This window comes from Dendropsophus ebraccatus, chromosome 2, assembly GCF_027789765.1.
Source record: "Dendropsophus ebraccatus isolate aDenEbr1 chromosome 2, aDenEbr1.pat, whole genome shotgun sequence".
Taxonomy (NCBI): Eukaryota; Metazoa; Chordata; class Amphibia; order Anura; family Hylidae; genus Dendropsophus; species Dendropsophus ebraccatus.
Genome location: NC_091455.1, coordinates 206,776,577 through 206,801,404, shown reverse-complemented (window position 1 = coordinate 206,801,404; position 24,828 = coordinate 206,776,577). Strand labels below are relative to the sequence as shown.

At 44.4% G+C, this 24,828-nt stretch overlaps 2 protein-coding genes across 3 annotated transcripts in view; both read right to left on the bottom strand.

The window, feature by feature from the left end:
- The window catches only part of CRHR2 (corticotropin releasing hormone receptor 2), a 187,438-nt gene extending 174,823 nt beyond the window's left edge, over window positions 1–12,615 (bottom strand). Inside the window, exon 1 of the mRNA XM_069960600.1 lies at window positions 12,554–12,615. Coding sequence (XP_069816701.1) covers window positions 12,554–12,604 — 51 coding nt within the window. The 5' untranslated portion in view covers window positions 12,605–12,615. The remainder of the gene's footprint in view (window positions 1–12,553) is intronic.
- LOC138783958 (anterior gradient protein 2-A-like) overlaps window positions 1–24,828 on the bottom strand; it is a 470,764-nt gene that overhangs the window by 383,560 nt on the left and 62,376 nt on the right. The window lies entirely within an intron of this gene.

The following is a 24,828-nucleotide window of genomic DNA, read 5'->3' as shown; positions in this document are numbered from 1 at the left end:
GGCAAGTGAGTCTCAGTGGGCCCCCAACCGATTGTGTTACCCATAGGGAACCTCAGTAGATGACAATGCTTTCCGAATAGTAAAGGGTATTTTCTACTACATTATTCATAGTTAACAGGGACTGAGAACAGTGGAAAAGACTTTCTACATTTCACATATATAACCATGTAAAAATTAAAGGGGTTATCCAGAATTGTTAAAACCTAGCTGCCTTTTTCCAGAAACAGCGCCACTCTCCTCCAAAGCTTGGATGTGGTAGTGCAGCTCATTACCACAGTTTCAGTTAGCCAGCACATCCCATACCCCAACCCCCATAGATATCATCCTTCCCAGGAGTTAGCTGCACCAACATAGGTCTCCCCCTCTATAACTAAGAGAAAAAAACATACTTACCTGCTGTGCAGTTGCAGTACTGTAGTCAATGTATGTCAACTCTCTCACCACTCTGTGAGCACACTCATGTTCCACAGCTCCAAAGGAGGGAACGGCCTCTTGTGGCCACAACAGTGATTGGCAGGGTAGAGAGCCGATGCCTTGTCAATCACCCTGCTGCATTCAACTGTATGTTCTCCTCGCATACAAGCGCATGCAGCTAAATGGTCAGACACAACAATCGGTAGCCGTGGGGGCCTCACAGGAGCACTGGTTGCTGGCCAGGGGCCACCTACAGCCAATAGACATTTGTTAAGTCTGTCTGCAAAAGCAATAGCTTTTGTGGACAGCATTAAGTGGCCAAATCTTCAGTGGGCCCCCTCCCTGTGTGGGCCCGGGAGCGGCCGCCCCTTCTGCCCCCACCAAATTACGCTACTGGTCAAGACTGTTACTCCTCCTCCTCTTCTATCCCCTTTTATTCTTTATAGATTTTAAGTGTCTATGGTCAGGATTCTTACTACTTTTTATTCCTTATTGATTGTCAGCTCCTATGATCAGAACTCTTACTTCTTCTCCTCCTCTATCACTTCCTCCTATTCCTCATAGATTGTAAGCTCCTATAGTCAGGACTCTTATTCCTCCTCTTCTATCTCCTTCTATTCCGTATAGATTGTCAGCTCCTATGGTCAAGATTCTTACTCCTCCTAATTCCTTATAAAGTGTAAGCTCCTATGGTCAGAGCTCTTAGTCCTCCTTATTCCTCATAGATTGTCAGCTCCTATGGTCAGGACTCTTACCCCTTCCCTACTTGATCTAACCCACATGATACAACAGCAATAACGTAGCACATGGAGCTGCGCAACATGGTCTATGTAGCTCCGAAGCCTTCACCATCTGAAGTACCGCAACATGGTGAAAGGTGCCGCTATATAAATGATAGTAGTAATGATAATAATAATGTGATGCAATGATGTTACATAAGAACGCTTGTATAACAGAATTGTCTATTCATTATGTCTCTCTGCTGACAATGCTTCATAATGAAGAAGAGCCTCTGAGTAAGCTTCCTCCCGTCTGCACTCTGAACCCCCCGCTATTACACAAATACGTCATCTATAGACCGCTGCTCCCCATCTATTGTTAGGGGCTATTATCTTTTTAGTGTAAACAACATGTTAAATGGTTTTACTGCAGATTTTTGCTTTTAATAAAAGGTATTATTAAGAGATTATTTGCCGTGGACAGAATCGGACGTGTCATCGACCCTTTGTTTTTAATGCATTTAATATCAAATGAAGAGAAAAGCTAAACTAGACTGGGTAAGAGAGAAAAGAGTGCAATGAGATCTGAGGATGGTGACCAGGAGTGGGTACACAGCAATGGTGCTGGGACCAGTTATGGGACAGTGATAACCTTCATGGGACCAGTGTGGGGACCATACATGGGGGGCTGGAGAAGTGGGAAGTAATAAGACTGGGAGAACTGTCCTCAGATCAGTCGTAGGATCAGAGGAAGAGGGATGGGGGAGGGATGTGGCCAAAGTACAGAAGGTAATCACAATGGCTACGATAGGATCATTTATAGGGGAAGATAAGATACTAGAACTGGGATCCAGAATCAGAGTTATAGGATGGAGGATGAGGGGTGCAAAGTTTGGATCTATAGGAGATAGATAGATAGATAGATAGATAGATAGATAGATAGATAGATAGATAGATATGACATGGAGAGAGAGGAGCGGCTGCACATCCCACCTATGGCTGATACTAATGCCACTAGGACTATTTTAAAAACCAACGATGTTGGTATATAATTTGATCAAACCATACTGCCCCGTGTACCACGTGCAGGTGCCCTGGTTCACATGGGTCCCTACGCTACCTCCACACTGTGTCGGTCAGCGACCACCAACACCAATATGGTATTGCACTCACCACTGCTGCTGCTGCAGACAGAATAGAAATGACATAAGGTCTTTCTCTCCATGTTGTATTTTATAGTTCTCCCTTTTCTGAGCAGCTGGCACTCCCCTTCATAAGACCCACATGACCCAAATTGGAAGGATACACTTGTGCTCACATGTCAGGACCTTAAGTCTTTCCCATTCTGTCTGCAGCAGTGGTGGTGAGTGTAATACCATATTCATACTTGTGTTGTTTGGGGGCAGCCTTCCCACGCCGGTAGTGCTGGCTGAGTTCTGGTGGGGCATTTTGGGTTTGGTCCTGTGACATTGGTTGACTGTTGCTGACCGACACGGTGTGGAGTTGGTGTAGGGACCCGTGTGAACCAGGGGACCTGCACGTGGTACACGGGGCTATTATGGTTTGATCAAATTATATTCCAACATCCATGCGTTGGTTTTTAAAAATAGCCTAGCGCCATTAGTATCAGCCATCGGTGGGATGTGCAGCGTTCCTTTCTCTCCATGTCGTATGTAATAGATAGATAGGACATAGATAGATAGGAGATAGGAGATAGATAGATAGATAGATAGATAGATAGATAGATAGATAGATAGATGGATGTGTCCCCTTATGGGGACAGTGCACACTAGCTTGAAAAAAGTCCTCATAGAAAGGACTGAAACGTCGCTGCTGTAATTGTTTTGTTCATGGGTTAAATAAATCACTTTCATTTCACTTGAAGATTTTGGAGTGCTGCCACCTTTTGTCATATATCTGGCCAAGTATAACTGGATCCTGGTACGTTTGCTGGCGTCCACCTGCAAGTCAGAGTGCTGTGGACATTTTGAAGGATAGATAGATCGATAGATAGATAGATAGATAGATAGATAGATAGGTGTTATATAGTGTTGTCCTCCACAGCCTCCAAAGGGTGGTCCCAGACTCACAAGAACGCGCCCCGGCAGCTGCACTCTGCAGGAATACGTCCCACCACCGCAATCTGGCTCCCTGGTTATCATGGAGACTAGGCATGGCAGTAGCTGAGCTGCATCTGAATGATGTTTGACTGGCAGGTGTTCCTGCCAGTCATTTGTGTCTGACACATGTTTTCTGGTGGAGGATCAGGGGGCTGGTCCAATCACTTATTGGACGGGGTCCCAGACCTCCTATAAAGTGAATCATTACCCTGTTATCCATGCTGGCTATTAGACTTGTTTTCAAGCATGCTAAGGGTCTTCATATCTCTTTTTTGTATTGTTACCTGGCTCCCTTGTGCGTAAGTTTGTCATGTCCTTGTTCTGTGTTATCACTTTATTGCAAGTAGGGACTGTCCCTGTGGTTGTCCACAGTTGCCTAGGCCTGTTGAGGCAAATAGGTAGGGTCGAATGGTGGAACTAGATTAGAACTCACTGTCTGTGTCCTTCCCTTCCTTTCTCAGGTTCTACACCAACTACGGTAGTGCCAGAATAGCCTGCCTAAATTAATTTTGCTCCCCTCTATGTATTATGGTGAGTATTCAGGTTAACCATATTTAGGGGGTGTCAGGTTTGATGGCTGTTGGTGGGAGTTGGCCAATCAAGTGCATTTATTGAAAATCCCCCAGTCACTGCTCCACCAATGGTTGTGATTAGTTCCCCTAGATCTACAATGTTGCTCCCAATGTTACTCTCAATTGGATCATGTCAGCCTAGCAGAGACCCATCTTCTTCCAGTTTGGCCGGGCAAGCCCTGCTGAAGATTACTGCATGGAATTCCGTGAGCATAGTGTGGTGACAGGTTGGTGTGAGCCTGCTTTGAAGGCATTGTTTAAGAAAGGGCTCTCTAAAAATGTTAATGATGCTTGGGTAGGCCATGCAAAGAGATGATGGTTGACCTCAGGGAGAAAACCAAAAACACCACAGAGACACCATCACAGGTCTCAACATAGTGAGCTACCCAGACCTTCTCTTCGGGAAGGAACAACCCAGCCAAGAAATGTCTCCAGTCAAGGAAACCACCCAAGCAAGGTAACCATCCACAGACAGTTGTTTCTGGGTATTTGCCCCTCATCAGTGTGGAGTAGGTTTCTGGCTAGTGGGAGCAGTGCTAGTAAGTGCATGCAAAGAGATGATGGTTGACCTCAGGGACATCAACCAAAAACACCACAGAGACACCATTACAGGTCTCGACGTGAGTGTATTCTAGGACATTGCCCCCTGGAAAATCAAATATGCAAAAGATCACTCCAGAGATTACCATTACAGGTCTCAGCGTAGTGAGCTAGCCAGACTTTCCTCCGGGAAAGAACAACCAAGCCAAGGAATGTCTCCAGTCAAGGAAACCACCCAAGCAGTGGCGTAGCTTCCATAGAGGCAGGGAAGGCGGTTGCTATGGGGCCGTTGGAGGGATGGGGCCCTGCACAGGGAAGATAAGAGCATCCTGTGTCCTTTTGCTTAACCCCTTACGTACTGCAGTGTGTAAGTGACCCAGTGTTCTTTTACATGCTGCAACACAAAAAGGGTTAACAATTAGCTCTCTGCCTCACTACTGTTCTCTGAGCTCCTGCAGAGGTCAGGGGATATCAGTGCAGGAGTAGTGAAGGAGAGAGCTAATTGTCTTCTGTATTAACCCTTTTTTGTGTTGCAGCATGTAAGAGAACACTGGGTCACTTACACACACTGCAGTAAATAAGGGGTTAAGCAAAAGGTAGTCTGCTCCTGCTTCTATGTATATAACCATGAGGCTCCTAATAGGCTGTTATATATATACATACAGTGGATGGACAGAACAAGCAGACATTGGCTTTCTCCTCTGCCAGTCACTGTTGTGGCTGCATGCAGGATTCTGCCTCTGGCCATAAGAGATTTATTTTTTGGCCACATCACCGTGTAGGGGAGGGGGCCCCATACAGTTTTTTGCTATGGGGCCCCTTGTATCCTAGCTACGCCCCTGCACCCAAGCAAGGTATCCATCCACAGACAGCTGTTTCGGGCTTGGGTAGGGCATCCAGATCCCTCCTCATTAGAGTACACTATGGCCTTGGCTGTTCGTATTAGCCATAGACTTGGGAAAGAAGTAGAGGGAAAGTATGCCCTGACCCTCTTAAACTTACTGTCTCTACTTCATGTTCTGCTAAAATAACTACCTCTCCTTCTGTTGCATCTGGAGAGGAACCCATGCAGCTCTGGGCCGTCCATGCCAAGGCCAGATGTGCTCATCGCTTCCAGAACAATCTCTAATTGTATGGTCGGGCACCTTCCAAAACATGTAATAAATTAATCTTTCCAGTATCTTTGTCTGCCATAGATAAAGCTATTTCTGATTCAGACCATCGACTCTAAGGAGCTGAATAAAATAACGGTCAATAATCTTTATTCCCTGCCACTGATCCCCGATCTCTTCAACCAAATTGTGGGCGCCCATTGGTTCTCCGAAATTGTCCATCATGGAACCAACAATTTGATTGTCATCAGAGAAGGAGGTGTGTGGAAAACGGCATTCTACACTCCAGACGGCCATTTTGAATGTCTCCTTATGCCCTTGGGGTTGTACAATGCTGATTTTTTCTCCCCACTGGGCTACACGCATTATTCATGTTAGACAGGTCATGTCTTTATCACTTCAAAACCACCTGTTTGCCAAGCTGTCCAAGTGGCTGTTTGGGTTCCAAAATGTCACTTTCCTGGTTCATGTGATAATGTCAAATTCTTTTTGCTTGGATCCCCTTAAAGTGACACTGTCACCTCCTTTTTGCATTCTGACATCTCTACACAGGTGCAAAAATTAAATTTAGCGGTTTTCATACCTTATTTTATATCATACGTCATGGTGCTTGTTTAAGTAAAAAGTCATCTTTTATCAACTGCAGATTGTGTTAAGTGGGCGTGGCCTTGCGGCATTAGCGCCACTTGGCTCGCCCACAACGCCACAGTTAGCCCCGCCCCCTCGCCGACCATTGGAACAGGCTGGCCAAAAGGTCTAGACACCACCCCTTTACGTCAACCAACCAATGGATGTCAAGGGGGCGGGGCTAAGTGGCGCTAATGTCACGATGCCACGCCCACTTAATGCAATCTGCAGTTGATAAAAGGACACTTTTTACTTGAACAAGCACCATGACGTATAATACGAAATAAGGTATGAAAAACGCTAAATTTACCCTTTACACCTGTGTAGAGATGTCAGAATGCACAAAGGGGGTGACAGTGTCACTTTAAGGTCACTGCCATTGAAACGGGGAATGTCCTTCCAACTTAAAGATAATAGATAGATAGATAGATAGATAGATAGATAGAAAGATAGATAGGAGATAGATAGATAGGAGATAGATAGATAGCAGATAGATGGACAGATAGATAGATAGACAGATAGATAGATAGATAGGAGATAGATAGATAGGAGATAGATAGATAGATAGATAGATAGATAGATAGATAGATAGATAGGAGATAGATAGGAGATAGATAGATAGATAGATAGATAGATAGATAGATAGATAGATAGATAGATAGGAGATAGATAGATAGATAGATAGATAGATAGATAGCAGATAGATTTGAGATAGATAGATAGGAGATAGATAGATAGATAGATAGATAGCAGATAGATAGATAGATAGATAGATAGATAGATAGATAGAAAGATAGATAGGAGATAGATAGATAGATAGATAGATAGATAGGAGATAGATAGATAGATAGATAGGAGATAGATAGATAGGAGATAGATAGATAGATAGATAGATAGATGGACAGATAGATAGATAGATAGATGGACAGATAGATAGATAGATAGATAGATAGATAGATAGATAGATAGATAATAGAGTGATAGATTTTTCACAATTCCCCCCCCCCAGGCCTCGGTTTGTTCTCTCATGAATAGATGTTTCTCTTTCTCTATTCTTGCTGTCAATAGTTTTGTTTCCCATCCACTTAGAGACCGGCCATTTACGTTCAGTGAAGCGTTTGTCTTGTTTTCTGATTGGTGTGACAGACTGGCAAACACACCGGGCCGGCACGCAGTCATCTTCACAGTCCTATATGTGCTGACACATTGTTTACCCATTGACCCATATAGCAACATGTTCAGGCAATGGGCTTGTGTTTGTGACCATTGAGAACAAGAGGGCGTCCTCATTCACTATACAGTTATATAATACACTGGGGGTTATGGAAGTAATGAAGTGGATTTACAATATTTTATAGTGTCCGTCCCTCTGGTTTATTTATTTATATTTTTGGCTATTGAACATTTGTCCTGTGAATCCACCATTGCCGTATCAAGGTATATGGAATAAATTAGTGTATATAATATACATAGTATGTATAGTACCCAGATAAAGTGTTATATAGTGTCCAGATATATAGTACTGATAGCACCCAGATAAATAGTGTTACATAGTGTCCAGATATATAGTACTGGTAGTACCAGATAAATAGTGTTATATAGTGTCCAGATATATAGTACTGGTAGTACCCAGATAAATAGTGTTATATAGTGTCCAGATATATAGTACTGGTAGTACCCAGATAAATAGTGTTATATAGTGTCCAGATATATAGTACTGGTAGTACCCAGATAAATAGTGTTATATAGTGTCCAGATATATAGTACTGGTAGTACCCAGATAAATAGTGTTATATAGTGTCCAGATATATAGTACTGATAGCACCCAGATAAATAGTGTTATATAGTGTCCAGATATATAGTACTGGTAGTACCCAGATAAATAGTGTTATATAGTGTCCAGATATATAGTACTGGTAGTACCCAGATAAATAGTGTTATATACTGTGCAGATATATAGTTCTGGTAGCACCCAGATAAATAGTGTTATATACTGTCCAGATATATATAGTACTAATAGCACCCTGATAAATAGTGTTATATAGTGTCCAGATATTACAACATGCTGTTAGCATACGGGTTGATCTCCTTGGCTTGATCTCCTCTATGAATGGATCCACATTTCTTACTGTTACATTTTTCTGCAGCAATTAAGTAAAGAGCTCCACACTGGGTCATCGCAGGATTATCCCCATGTTCCTATGAATCACCTCCTATCTCCTGGATCTCCAATGTTTTATTTATATTTTTCTTGTAGTGAATATTCAGATGGCGCTGATGCATGTTGTACCCGCACGTTGTACCCGGGGGGGGGGGGGGGGGGACTATAATCATATGTATGTTATTATATACTGATATCTGCCCATATTCCGCCGACATGACACTATTCACTTTCCAATGTTTTGTCAACATTTCCCTTTTTATTTGGTCCGTGGAAAGAGAGCGGTGACGGGTAATTCGCCACGGTCATGGGAGAGTAACTCCGGGAGGATGGATATAATGCAAGATGTACTTTTACATTGATGCACATTGACTGTATCTTCATCTACATGCCAGATGTATATATACCTTTATCTGAATGTTTATTGTGAATACCGCCATGCAAAGCTAAATAATACGACCGCCATAACATGTCTGCACATAATACTGGTGTGCAATGTATACACAATACAGGATCCAAATAATACTGCCATATATGAAATAGACCTCTGTATAGAACACTGACGTCAGGGCTATAACATTGTACCAGATCCATTGTACTATCCATTGATAGTTAAAGGCATTGGAAGAGATAAAGGGGTACTCCAGCTAAATTTCAAATCAACTGGTGTCAGGAAGTTATACAGACTTGTAATTCACTTCTATTTAAAAAAAAAAATCTCCAGTCTTTTAGTACTTATCAGCTGCTGTATGTCCTGCAGGTAGTGGTGTAATCTTTCCAGTCTGACACAGTGCTCTCTGCTGCCACCTCTGTCCATGTCAGGAACTGCGCAGAACAGGAGAGATTTTCTACTTCTCTGGACAAACCCTGACATGGACACAGGTGGCAGCAGAGAGCACTGTGTCAGACTGGAAAGAATACACCACTTCCTGCAAGACATACAACAGCTGATAAGTACTGGATTTTTAAATAGAAATAATTTGTGGTACTTGACCGGTGACGTGCTAAGGTGTTTCTAGTGACACCACTTCTGTGGTAATTGATTGGTTCGGTTGTACAGCTCAGCCAGAGATGGTATAGTCGTGACGCCATTGCTAGTCCAGCACACAGGTGTGATGTTGGTACCTGCTTTGTGTTATGGCTGGCTATACAGTTCCCCCAAATGGTCGGTGACCTGCCGGGCTGTGATGGGTCCCTTGGGCTCTTGTCACGGTAGTCCTTAGTGGCAATTGACCCACCCAGACTATCAGTACCAGGGCCGGACTGGGACTTAAAATCAGCCCTGGCACTCAAACCTCAGCAGCCCACATAATATATCCTCCCCAATATATGATAGATAGCGATGTACATGCTGTAGCAAATTCTGCTCATTACTCACTACTTCATTAAATATATGAACCTCACCATGAACACATAAAAAACAACATAATCTGCTGTGGATTTGTTGTTGCCTATATGCATTTCAGCTGCACCAAATCCACAATGTATCTGCGTGGTCCATACCAGGTACAAAGCTGTAGATCCCAGAATACAAATGCGGGGAGATATAAGCGACAGGACCTTTAGTCTAGTATAAACTTTTATAATCATCCTTTTCATTACCAGCTGAAGTGCCACAGAGGCGGAGACAAGCCACAGCTGTACCTCCCCCCGTCCCTTCCTGCTCTGACTGATTTACATACACGGCGATGCTGCGGATATCGCTGTGACACTTTAGCTGGTAATAAAAAGGATGATTATGAAAGGAGTGATTATAGTGCAATTACGTTCAGTGACTTACAGGAGGTGTCTTCTCTGCATGAATTGCAAGTGACGTGTTTGCTGAACGTGTTTTCTTGCTCGGCTATCATGAAGACTTCTCTGGCCGTGACTCCTCTCTGCAAGATCTACCAGACAAACAATTTAAGATCCGTGCTCCAGCATCATCCCCAAGTGTATTTCTTTACACAGTAACCTTGCTCCCTTTTGACCCCCTTATAAGCAGTTAGCCCCAGTCTGTGTCTCTAAATAGTAGACCAGCTGTATTGGACCTCTCTGAGCCTCCGTTTAGTATAGCCAGGGCTTTAAATGATATATTAAAAGCTACATAGCCCTTCAACTAGTTTCACTTTGCAAAGAGCGTCATCAGGAGAAGGGCTTATTTCATTTGCCCCCTGCTCCTGATGACACTTATTTCATTTGCCCCCTGCTCCTGATGACGCTTATCTCATTTGCCCCCTGCTCCTGATGACGCTTATCTCATTTGCCCCCCTTTCTCCTGATGACACTTATTTCATTTGCCCCCCTTCCTCCTGATGACACTTATTTCATTTGCCCCCTGCTCCTGATGACGCTTATCTCATTTGCCCCCCTTCCTCCTGATGACGCTTATCTCATTTGCCCCCCTTCCTCCTGATGACACTTATTTCATTTGCCCCCTGCTCCTGATGACGCTTATCTCATTTGCCCCCCTTCCTCCTGATGACGCTTATCTCATTTGCCCCCCCCCCCCTCCTCCCGATGATGCTTATGTAATTTGATGACGCTCCTTGAGGAGAGGTTATCCAGAATTAGATAAACATGTCCGCTTTCTCCCAAAAACAGCACCACATTTGTCCTCAGTTTGTGTGCGGTACTGCAGCTTAGATCCAGGGAAGTGAATGGAGCTGAATTGTAATACCACACACAACCTGAGGACAGGGGTGGTGATGTTTTTGGAAGAAAACAACCATGTTTTTCTAATCCTGGATAATCCTTTTAATTTTACAGCAATGGTTATAATTAGAGATGAGTGAGCCTGGCCGAGGTTTGGCTTCATACAAACCTGAACCATCGGCCTTTGAATCCCGCTGTCTTCTCGTTCCTAGCGGAAGGTGGAGATGGCACAAGTCCCGCCTGGAAAACAGAGATACAGCCTAGGTCATAGGCTGTATTCCTGCTTAAAAATGCAACTTGTGCTATCTCCATGGAGCGGGAAGACAGCGGGATTCAAGGGCCAATGGTTCAGGTTCGTATGAAGCCAAACCTCGGCCAGGCTCACTCATCTTTAATTATCACCTTAAAGTCACTACATGTGTGCACAAAAGCCATTTTAATATCAAGTTTAATTGAACACAATAAACTGTAAAGGACCATTTAGGACTTTTTGAGCAGCTACTGTATGGCTCAAAAAAGTGTGTGTGAACATAGCCTGACAGACAAAAGTCCAGCACCTCGTTCTGGTCTATTAGAATTCACAGCTCTACAAGAGATCCATAATGCAAGACACCATTGTTACCAACAAATGTAGTATGTGATGGTAATGGTGTCTTGTATCAGGGATTTACTATAAAGTTGTGAATGTTATTTCACTGGAAGAAAGTGCTGGACTTTTGTCTATGGAATAATTTAGTCACATTTGAATACAGATTATTGCAGTGGTGTAAGTGCTGTAGGATGTGCTGGTCACCTGCATCCACACATCACGCATTCTATACATACATCATAAACACACAACACACACTGTGCATACATATATATATAAATATACAGGCATACACACACTGTGCATACATACATATATACATACATACAGACATGCACACATTGTGCATACATACATATATCATATGTACACACACACACACTGTGCATACACACATACATACATACATACATAAACATACTGTGCATACATACATATATGCATACATACAGACATGCACACACATTGTGCATACATACATATATCATATACACACACACTGCATACATACATACATACATATATACATAAATAAATATATACATGAACACACATCGTGCATACATACATATATCATATATACACACACACACTAGAGATGCGCTGAGCGTCGGACTTTTGGTCTGATGGGATCTGCGCTCGATCGTGATGTCTGTGATCCCGGGTGCATAGTTGTGCTCCCGGGAATATGCGGCCAGGATATTCCAGGGAATTCCAGATCGATTCCCTGGTATATCCTGGCTGCATATTCCCAGGATCGCAACTATGCACCCGGGATCACAGGCATCACGATCGAGCAAACTGCTATTGGACCAAAAGTCCGCGCATCTCTAACACACTCACACTGTGCATACATACATACATACACACACACACACTGTACATACATGAATCCTATATACACATATATACTGTACATACATGTATCATATATACACACACTATACATACAGAAACCCTTTACTCACACAATACACATACAGGGCACATTACATACTGAGACACTATACTATATACACACTATCACTTTGGACACACACCAAACAACAAGAAACAACCACTTACTGTCCATAAATCCCAGCTGCTGACAGGCCTTCTCTTCCTCACAGCCAGCATGGAGCTGCCCTGCCCCTCCGACTGCAGGAAGGCGATGATGACGTCACTGTGTGGGCTCAGGAGACTTGGTTGCCTGGTTACACAGCAGGGGAGAGGGCAGGCTGGCTGTAGCTTGGTGGGATGGACAGCTTTCTCCTCACCAAGCAGTGCTCTTTAGTAGCAGCAAGAGCCCCCTCTGTGTCAGCAGCAGCCACTCTGTGCTGTAGGGGGCAGCAGCTGCTTCTCCTCACTCCTCCAGGAAGCTGATCCTCTGCGGCAGGAAATGACGTCATCTGTCAGAGTAATGGTGCGTTTACACAGGCAGATTTGTCTGACAGATTTTGGAAGCCAAAGCCAGGAATGGATTTGAAAAGAGAAATCTCAGTCTTTCCTATATGACCCATTCCCTGTTTATGGTCTGTTACTGGCTTTGGCTTCCAAAATCTGTCAGATAAATCTGCCTGTGTAAACGCACCATGAGTAATAGCAGAGTGCATGTGTGGCCCTGTGCGGCCCCTTCCCTCAGCCTCTTCCCCTCCATCCGGCAGAGGCTAAGGGAACAGCGCAGAGGCCGGCTGCTCTCTCAGCCACTGCAGGGGCCGATGGAAGTGTGCAGGGGGACCAGCAGGCATTTGCCCGGCCTGCCAGATTACCAATCCGGGCCTGATCAGTACCACCACCCACAGAAAGGGGAAAAATAACCCAAGGTGTGCGGCTAGTGTGTATAGGTGCTGGTGCGGAGCAAAGGATGATTGAGACGTAGAAACTCTGGTTATTTTGTCCTATTCAGGCTAGTTCCTCTTGTGTATCAGGATACTGCTCTGTACTTTGTAGAGTGGTTCTCTGCGTGGGCTAGGTTGTTCAGAGACTCTTCTCCCTCTTGTGTTTAGCACTGCATAGTAGATATAGGATAAGTACTGAAAGAACTAAGTGCCTCCAGTTGCATCTTACCACACCTGTCTCCGACCAACTCACTATCAAGACTAAATACACACAGTACTGAACTATCCTGGACGAGGGTCCTAGCAGAGCCAGGCCCTGGCTTGGCTTCAGCAGGGACATTTGCTCTGTGTCCTTCTTCCGCGAGAATCTGGGTCAGAACTGACGCTACACCTCCTTCCACCAAGTAACCTCTTACAGGGGATGTGTTATCCACCCTGTGAGTGGTGGAAAGGAGTGTGTGCAAAAGAAAGAAAGAGATAGGCTGAGAGTAGAGAGCATCTCCTATAGGGTAGCAAAGGCACATGGTACACATAAAACAATAACTCTTTCCTTACTTCAGCTGCGCAATACATAAGAGCATACATATAAAATACTGACATCTAGTGGTGAAACTAGAGAATACAACCGGCATCACTACTTAACCTGTAGTAAGAGGCTTTTGTGACAAGTGTATAGGAGAAACACGAAACATCCTTGGTGGGACACCACAAATTTTCAAATTTATACAACTTTCTGATGCCAGTTGATTTGAAATACATTCTTTTTCCTCAGAGTACTCCTTTATTATAATAGGATCAGATTACTCAGCAATGGGACCCCCAACGTTTTTTTTCCTCACATTATATAACCTCCAGCCCGGTTCTCTCTAGCATCATCATAGGAGTCTCCCAAAAGATCGTCACTCTCCACTTCTGAAATAATCTGTGCTGCTGTGACCTCCCACTTGTCTCCATTCCCTGACTATGCACATCATGGCACCATCTCTGTCCCATGAAGCCCTGTCCCCATAGGAGTAGGTAGCTCCCTCCCATAAACTCAACACACTCCTTTCCTGAAATAATCTGTGCTGCTGTTACATTCCACTTCTTTCCAACCCCATCCTCGTATCATGGCACTACCCGGGTCACATGAAGCCCTGTCCTCACTAACATCATAGGAGTAGACAGTACCCACAAAATTAGAACACTGCTCTTCTAAAATACTCTGTGCTGCTTATCCTCTTTTCCCGTCATGTGACGTCTACATGGGCAGACAGATCACTGCACCTCATAGGATCAGCACTCTAATACTCTGTGCTGCTGCAACCCCTACCACTCTCTCTCACACACAGTCACCTCTATTTCCCTTCTTGCAAAAGCATCTTCTAAAATACTCTGTGCTGCTTCTTCTCTTTTCCCTTCATGTGAAGTCTACATGGCCAGACAGGTCGCTGTATCTAACAGGTATGACACTCTTCTCTTCTAAAATACTCTGTTCTGCTGTATCCCCTTCCATGCCCTTCTCCTGCATTGGGGTATCATGAAAGATGGGGTTCTCCATGGACGTCCCCTTTAAAAAACGCTTTGATGTATACTAATAACACTTGTCGTCCCCTCCCCCGTCTTCACAGTAACAACTCTGTTAGAGGGACGTGGCGGCCGATTACTAGAAATGCTTCTCGTCCAATATCTGTCATTCTGTCTCCTTCACGAAAAAAATCTTCGCTGCAAAACTGAGGCAAACAGAGTGCGAGGCGAGTGAGTGACAACCACAATTACCGGGCGCAGGGAAGGAACGCGGCAAAGTTACGAAACTGTTAACACCAGAATCCCCAGAGGCAATTAAAAAGTTTAATAAGACCCAAATGGCGCAGTCCACGCTCGGCTTACCCCGCACCTGGCCTTATTCATCAGACTTTATCAAAATTGATATCGGTTACATTAAAAGGATAAAGTGTTCCCGGTCGGTGACGAGGTCGGGCGATTAATATTCATGGCAATAAGAAATAACACACATTAAAGTTTACATTTTTAATATCTCTGCAGGAGACACAGCAGAGTTCACAATGTTCTGTCATTTTCATTAGCTGCACTGCTGAATTATGGGACAGACAATGCAATGTGTCCAGGAGGGGGGGGAGGGTGACAAACCCAACATTGGGGCAGTACCAGTCAGTGTAGCATCACCATCACAGGAAGGGGTCACCATTATAACCATCACAGGGAGATGTCACCATTATAACCATCACAGGAAGGGGTCACCTTTATAACCATCACAGGTATGGGTCACCATTATAACCATCACAGGTATGGGTCACCATTATAACCATCACAGGGAGATGTCACCATTATAACCATCACAGGGAGGGGTCACCATTATAACCATCACAGGTATGGGTCACCATTATAACCATCACAGGGAGATGTCACCATTATAACCATCACAGGGAGATGTCACCATTATAACCATCACAGGTATGGGTCACCATTATAACCATCACAGGGAGGGGTCACCATTATAACCATCACAGGGAGGGGTCACCATTACAACCATCACAGGAAGGGGTCACCATTATAACCATCACAGGGAGGGGTCACCATTATAACCATCACAGGAAGGGGTCACCATTATAACCATCACAGGAAGGGGTCACCATTATAACCATCACAGGAAGGGGTCATCATTATAACCATCACAGGAAGGGGTCATCATTATAACCATCACAGGAAGGGGTCACCATTATAACCATCACAGGAAGGGGTCACCATTATAACCATCACAGGAAGGGGTCATCATTATAACCATCACAGGGAGATGTCACCATTATAACCATCACAGGGAGATGTCACCATTATAACCATCACAGGGAGGGGTCACCATTATAACCATCACAGGGAGATGTCACCATTATAACCATCACAGGGAGGGGTCACCATTATAACCATCACAGGGAGGGGGTCACCATTATAACCATCACAGGGAGATGTCACCATTATAACCATCACAGGGAGGGGTCACCATTATAACCATCACAGGGAGGGGTCACCATTATAACCATCACAGGGAGGGGGTCACCATTATAACCATCACAGGGAGATGTCACCATTATAACCATCACAGGTATGGGTCACCATTATAACCATCACAGGGAGGGGTCACCATTATAACCATCACAGGGAGGGGTCACCATTACAACCATCACAGGAAGGGGTCACCATTATAACCATCACAGGGAGGGGTCACCATTATAACCATCACAGGAAGGGGTCACCATTATAACCATCACAGGAAGGGGTCACCATTATAACCATCACAGGAAGGGGTCACCATTATAACCATCACAGGAAGGGGTCATCATTATAACCATCACAGAAAGGGGTCATCATTATAACCATCACAGGAAGGGGTCATCCTTATAACCATCACAGGTATGGGTCACCATTATAATCATCACAGGAAGGGGTCACCATTATAACCATCACAGGGAGATGTCACCATTATAACCATCACAAGAAAGGGTCACCTTTATAACCATCACAGGTATGGGTCACCATTATAACCATTACAGGTATGGGTCACCATTACAACCATCACAGGGAGATGTCACCATTATAACCATCACAGGGAGATGTCACCATTATAACCATCACAGGTATGGGTCACCATTATAACCATCACAGGGAGATGTCACCATTATAACCATCACAGGTATGGGTCACCATTATAACCATCACAGGGAGGGGTCACCATTATAACCATCACAGGGAGGGGTCACCATTATAACCATCACAGGGAGGGGTCACCATTATAACCATCACAGGGAGATGTCACCATTATAACCATCACAGGTATGGGTCACCATTATAACCATCACAGGGAGGGGTCACCATTATAACCATCACAGGGAGGGGTCACCATTATAACCATCACAGGAAGGGGTCACCATTACAACCATCACAGGAAGGGGTCACCATTATAACCATCACAGGAAGGGGTCATCATTATAACCATTACAGGAAGGGGTCACCATTATAATCATCACAGGAGGGTGTCACCATTACAACCATCACAGGAAGGGGTCACCATTACAACCATCACAGGAAGGGGTCATCATTATAACCATTACAGGAAGGGGTCACCATTATAACCATTACAGGAAGGGGTCACCATTATAACCATCATAGGAGGGTGTCACCATTATAACCATTACAGGTATGGGTCACCATTATAACCATTACAGGTATGGGTCACCATTATAACCATCACAGGAAGGGGTCATCATTATAACCATCACAGGAAGGGGTCACCATTATAACCATCACAGAAAGGGGTCACCATTATAACCATTACAGGTATGGGGTCATCATTATACACTATGGCTTCGGCCGCTCGCTTCATTGCATGCAGTGGTGAGTTCTGATGCAGGCGCGCACGGATGCGCCCGCATCAGAACTCTGCAGCGTGAAAGGTCATCCACCCAGTACTGCGGGTCACGAAACGGCCGGTCTCTTATGCCATGTGAACATGGCCTAAAACTGGGAATTGGAAACAGAGGACAATGGAGAATCTGCAGGTTCTGGTGTTCAGTCTGTGCTGAGAGACGGGAGGAAGAGCGGCTGGAGGGAAATACTTCCTCAGTTGCCGCAACATCCAAATCCATCTAGTGTAAAACTGGTATACAAAGAGCAACGGAGCAGCTGCAGGTTCTGGTGTTCCATCTGTGAGAGAGAAGGAAGATGCCTCTTCAGTCGCTACAAAATCCATCTAGCGTAAAACAGTGATGAGGATACAGAGGACAATGGAGAAGCTGCGGTTTCTCCTATTCAGTCTGTGCTGAGAGAGGGGAGAAGGAGCGGCAGGGGGAAATACCTTCTCAATTGCAAAAATAAATTTAAAAAAAATTCAAAGCCATCTAGTGTAAAACATTGAAAAGAAAACAATGCAGAGTATATATATATATATATATATATATATATATATATATATATATATATATATATAAAATCCATCTAGTGTAAAACAGTGAATAGAAGGTAGGAGGAACAGCTGTAGGTTCTCTTACTCTTACTGAAAATGCAAGCTGGTAGAGGAGAAGGAGACTAAGGGCCCTATTCCACCGGACGATTATCGTTCAGATTATCGTTAAATCGTTCGAATCTAAGCGATAATTGTTCAGTTGAAATGCAGTTAACGATTACCGACCGAACGAGAAATCGTTGATCGCTTTATAAGACCTGGACCTATTTTTATCGTTGCTCATTTGCAAAACGTTCACAAATCGTTCGTATTGAATGATGGTGCGTTTACACAGAAAGATTTATCTGACAGATCTTTGAAGCCAAAGCCAGGAACAGACTATAAACAGAGATCAGGTCATAAAGGAAAGACTGGGATCTATCCGCTTCCAAAATCTGTCAGATAAATCTTTGTGTAAACGCACCATAAGACGTCGTTCGGTCGTTCACAATAGACACGAACGCAATAACGAATAAATAGCGAAGAAAAAATGATCGCAATTACGATCATAAGTAACGATTATCGTTCCATGGAAATGAGTGAACGTTTTCAGGTCTTTCGCAATAGCGGTCGTTTGAAATCGTTAACGATTATGCAAACGATAATCGTCCGGTGGAATAGGGCCCTAAGAACAACAAGGTGTATATACTACATGTCTTCTATCACAAAGGGAAAGGTCCAGCATGAAAGAGACTGTGCAGAAGGGAATGAGGAGAGAGACTGTGCAAAAGGAAATGAGAGAGACTGTGCAGAAGGGAATGAGAGAGACTGTGCAGAAGGGAATGAGGAGAGAGACTGTGCAAAAGGAAATGAGAGAGACTGTGCAGAAGGGAATGAGAGAGACTGTGCAGAAGGAAGTGAGGAGACAGTGCAGGATGAAATGGGGAGAGAGACTGTGCAGAAGGAAGTGAGGAGACAGTGCAGGATGAAATGGGGAGAGAGACTGTGCAGAAGGAAGTGAGGAGACAGTGCAGGATGAAATGGGGAGAGAGACTGTGCAGAAGGAAATGAGGAAAGAGACTGTGCAGAAGGGAGTGAGGAGAGAGACTGTGCAGAAGGAAATGAGGAAAGAGACTGTGTAGAGGAAATAAGGAAGGAGACTGTGCAGAAGGGAATGAGAGAGACTGTGCAGAAGGAAGTGAGGAAAGAGATTACTGTAAATCTCTTTAGTCACAAAGACCATCTAGTGTAAAGGCCCCATTACACGGAACGATTTTTGGCCGTATTCAGAAGATGTCGGCTGCTCGTTGCAGTCGTTTGTCTTTTAACATTGTTGTAAGACAAACGATTCATACAGCAACGATCTGCTGCCGTCGCTCCGTGGAATAGGGGGCTTTAGTTTGTGCTGGGACAACATGCTGCGAGAGGATATATTTTAGGTGGACTTCCCCTTTAAGAAGCTGTGATACAACCAATCTGTTTGTACATCATTGTATCTCTGCCCAGATCTGTTTCTCTTCATCACTTATTAGAACATTCTTTATCTGATAGGTCATAGATCTCCGGCCCCGACCCCGTCCTTCCTGCTCTGCCGTATCCTCTATGATCACTGACCACATCTGCCAAGAGCAGCCGCATTACCGCGCTGATTATTCCCACACCTCCCGCTATAGAGTAGTCGCTGAAAAGCCAAGAAAATTGATGTGATAATTAAAGTTTTCCCATATGTAACTCTGAAAATAACAAGTATCCTTAAGTGTCAGGAGAGGACGGCCCGCAAGAGGCTGAAGAAATTGTCATAATAATACAGATGTAGCAGAGCTGAAGTGGCTGGTGCAGAATGATAATTATAGTTGTGTTATGTAGCGTTACTAATAAGGCAGCCTGGCAAACTAATACAGCAACCAACTCAGCTCTGCTACAACATACAAACAAGATGACTTCAGTCTGCAGCATATTCATCTCTACAATTCTAAACACAGTTAGCTCTGCTACATCAGTCAACCACAAATGTAAAAAAACAGTTCACATCCTCAGGACCATGACAACAAGCTTGTTTTTTTTTAACGCCTGAACTACAACAGGCTGAGCACTGCTGCATTAGAAAGCCTGATTGACTCGACAACAAATGAGGCAGTCAGGATCAAACCAAAAATCCCCATTTTCACTACAACAAACTCTGCCTTGAAATATTAGAAAACTTAATCTCTACTACAATAGACTCAGAACTGCAAGTGTAAACAAACACAATCCTGTGTAAACTCGCAAACTCAGCTCTGCTACATTTGAAAGCCTGATTTTCCACTACAACAAACTCAGCAGTGTAACTGGAGGCAAACACAAATCCTGTTACTATGGACAAACTCAGCTCTGCTACATCAATCATAGCTCTAGTGAAACCGACAAACTCATCTTCACAATATTAGAAAACCTCAACTACACTACACACTCAGCTCCGCAACATCAGAGAAAAAAGCAGCAAAAATTACATTGAGTAGCTTAGTGGTGTGTTTACACAGACAGATTATCTGACAGATCTTTGAAGCCAAAGCCAGGAACAACAAACTATAAACTAAACAGGAACTATAAACAGAGACTGAGCTTTCTCTTCTTTTCAAATCCATTCATGGCTTTGGCTTCAAAAATCTTTCAGATAAATCTCTCTGTGTAAATGCATCATAGCTTTACTATATGAAACCACCTCAGCTCCACCCAACTAAGTCAGCTGTAAACCATTAGACAATTACAGCTCCACTATAACAAGCTCTGCACTTCAACATCTACAAATGTTCACACGTACAGGATCTGAAGCAGATTGGCAGCAGATTTGATGGCCCAGAGTTGCTTTGTATTGAATCTGCAACTTCAAATCTGCACCATCAAATCTGCTGCAGATCCTGTACGTGTGAACGCATTCTTATGCTGGGTTTACACAGAGCGATAATTCGCCCGATCGTACGATTAACGATTTTGAAGTAACGATTTTTTTTTTATAACGATCAGCGTTTAGACTGTACGATATATCGTACAGAAAATTCGTTTTGCAATCGCTTAAGCCTATCTCACACATAGGGAAAATCAGTGAACGACTGTTTACACGGAACGATCGGCGAATTTTTTGCAAACGGCGAACAACGATTTAAGAACCTTAAAAGATCAAAATGAACGATTTTTCGATCGTTTGCCGCGTTTACACGTATGATTATCGTTCGAATTCGATCGCTATAGCGAAAAATCGCCCGATAATCGCTCCGTGTAAAACCAGCATTATGCTAAGTTTACACGAGGCGATTATTGGCCCGATCGTACGATTAATGATTTCGAACGTTTTTTTTTTATAACGATCAGCGTTTAGACGGTACGATATATCGTACGGAAAAATCGTTTTGCGATCGTACGCCCGCAGGCCGCCCCGATCGCCCCCCGCCACCGCTCCGATCGCCCCCCCGACGCCGCTCTGATCGGCCCCCCGCTCTGATCGCCGACGCCGCTCCGATCGCCCCCACCGCCGCGGCCAAGAGCATACGTTACTTGCTCCGCGCAGCAGGTCTTCCGACATCCCCGGCTCCCCTCCGATCGCCCCCGCCCCCCCGCCACAGCTCCGATCGCCACCCCGCCGTCGCTCCGATCGCCACCCCCGCCGCTCCGATCGCCCCCCGCCGCCGCTCCAATCGGCCCCCCACTCTGATCGCCGCCACCGCTCCGATCGCCCCCACCGCCGCGGCCAAGAGCATACGTTACCTGCTCCGCGCAGCAGGTCTTCCGACATCCCCGGCTCCCCTCCGATCGCCCCCCCCACCACCACCACCACTCCGATCGCCCCCCCGCCGTTGCTCCGATCGCCACCCCGCCGCTCCGATTGCCCCCCCCGCCGCAGCTCCGATCGGCCACCCGCTATGATCGCCGCCGCCGCTCCGATTGCCCCCACCGCCGCCGCCAAGAGCATACGTTACCTGCTCCGCGCAGCAGGTCTTCCGACATCCCCGGCTCCCCTCTTCAGCGCATTGATTGGCTGAAGAGATGAGTCGGGAATTTTAAACGGCTCCTCTTCAGCCAATCAGTGCTGCCGCGCATTGATTGGCTGAAGAGATGAGCCGGGAATTTCAAACGGCTCCCCTTCAGCCAATCAGTGCGCTGAAGAGGGGAGTCGGGGATGTTGGAAGACCTGCTGCGCGGAGCAGGTAACGTACGAACAACGATTTATGAACATGTTAAAAGATCAAAATGAACGTTTTTTCGATCGTTCGCCGCGTTTACACGTATGATTATCGTTCAAATTCGATCGTTATCGCGAAAATTCGCCCGATAATCGTTTCGTGTAAACGTAGCATAAGGCTGCCTTCACACGAAACGGATCCACAGCGGATTTCTCGCTGCGAATCCCTGTCCTGTACACTCTATGGCCAGACAAACTCACAGCGGGATGGACATCCCGCTCTGGCTTGCTTCGGGGGCTCCCGACACATCCCACTCGGCCCCGCCGCACCAGCAATTTTTTTTTTCTTTAAAAATCAGGTGGTGCCAGAAAGTTATACAGATTTGTAATTTGCGTCTATTTAAAAATCTCCACTCTTCCAGTACTTATTAGCTGCTGTATGTCCTGCAGGAAGTGGTGTATTCTCTACAGTTTGACACAGTGCTCTCTGCTGCCACCTCTGTCCATGTCAGGAACTGTCCAGAGCAGGAGGAAATCCCCATAGAAAACCTCTGCTGCTCTGGACAGTTCCTGACATAGACAGAGGTGGCAGCAGAGAGCGCTGTGTCAAGCTGGAAAGAATACACCACTTCCTGCAGGACATCCAGCAGCTTATAAATACTGGAAGACTGGACATTTTTAAACAGAAGTAAATTGCAAATCTGTATAATTTTCTGACACCAGTTGATTAGAAAGAGGGGGGGGGGGGGGGGGAATGCCGGAGCACCCCTTAACCTCATAGTAATTACTTCTGTTTTAACTATTTTTATTTGCAGCCATCTGACAAACCCCTTTCTGCTGAAACTGACAAAACCAACTATACTACACCTAACAAACCTAACTCTGCTGCGTCTAACTTTACACTTTCTCCTCTTTATTTTCTATCTGTATTGATTGAATCACTGACGCCTGGTATATGGATGGTCACATGACAGGGGTGCTGGGACCCCACAGCACGCTGCATCCATCTTTTATCAGTTTTATTGATTGCCTATGACGCGTGAGCCACCTGTATACAGAACATTGTTCTCATAGTCTAATCCAGATGTAGCAGAGCTGAATGGGTCATTTTATTGTAATTCTTCACTATACGTAATGCAGTACATGTATTACGCTATCTGTAATGTCATATCAGGATAAAGGCGTTCAGCTCTGCTCCATCCAGCCAATCATTCCCCTGGTAATAGAGTTATATCTGGGATCTGCGCTGAACCTCTGGACATATAACAATACGGATACTGTCATATACTGTGTGCGCCACTATCCATCACTCCTGTCACCCAGTGATGGCTCAATGGACACCAAACCCCACAGGAACCGCCATGTGTGCAATGCATCAAAATATACATCTCACCCCGAGATCTGCGAAACGCGTGGGACCTGTCAACAGATCAAGTCAATGTACAGGATATGCAGTTATAGCTTCCATAATAGATGATATATAGATAGATAGATAGATAGATAGATAGATAGATAGGAGATAGATAGATAGATAGATAGATAGATAGATAGATAGATAGGAGATAGATGGATAGATAGATAGATTGATAGATAGATAGGAGATAGATAGATAGATAGAGAGATAGATAGGAGATAGATAGGAGATAGATAGGAGATAGATAGATAGATTGATAGATAGGAGATAGATAGATAGAGAGATAGAGAGATAGATAGATAGATAGATAGATAGATAGATAGATAGATAGATAGGAGATAGATAATAGATAGATTGATAGATAGATAGGAGATAGATAGATAGATAGATAGATAGATAGATAGATAGATAGAGAGATAGGAGATAGATAGATAGGAGATAGATAGGAGATAGATAGATAGATAGATAGATAGATAGATAGATAGATAGGAGATAGAAGATAGATAGATAGATAGATAGATAGATAGATAGATAGATAGGAGATAGATGGATAGATAGATAGATAGGAGATAGATGGATAGATAGATAGATAGATAGATAGGAGATAGATAGATAGATAGATAGGAGATAGATCAGCTCTCTACAGGTGCCCTGATCCCGCTCGCGCCTCTATAATCCTGCCTTTGTTTCCTGTCTAGTCTTGTGCGTCGTCCTCGCTACATTAAACCTCTTTGTATCAATGATAAATAGATTTGTGCAAAAGCTAAAAAACCCTCCTGTACTAATATTTGCTGCGCTGACACGTTGATCTGGTCCTATGAACACGTCTTTTGTTACCCTCCGGAGCAGACAATAGTCAGGGTTGTCACAGCACGCACATAAGGTGCAGGCACTGACAGCGCTGTCATGTCAGCTGTCAAGGGGGGGGGAGTCAGAGGTGTCTGAGGAACATTCTAGATAAAATATTGTCATACTATTCGTCTACTGTTAATAATAACACATTATTCCTATTGGGAA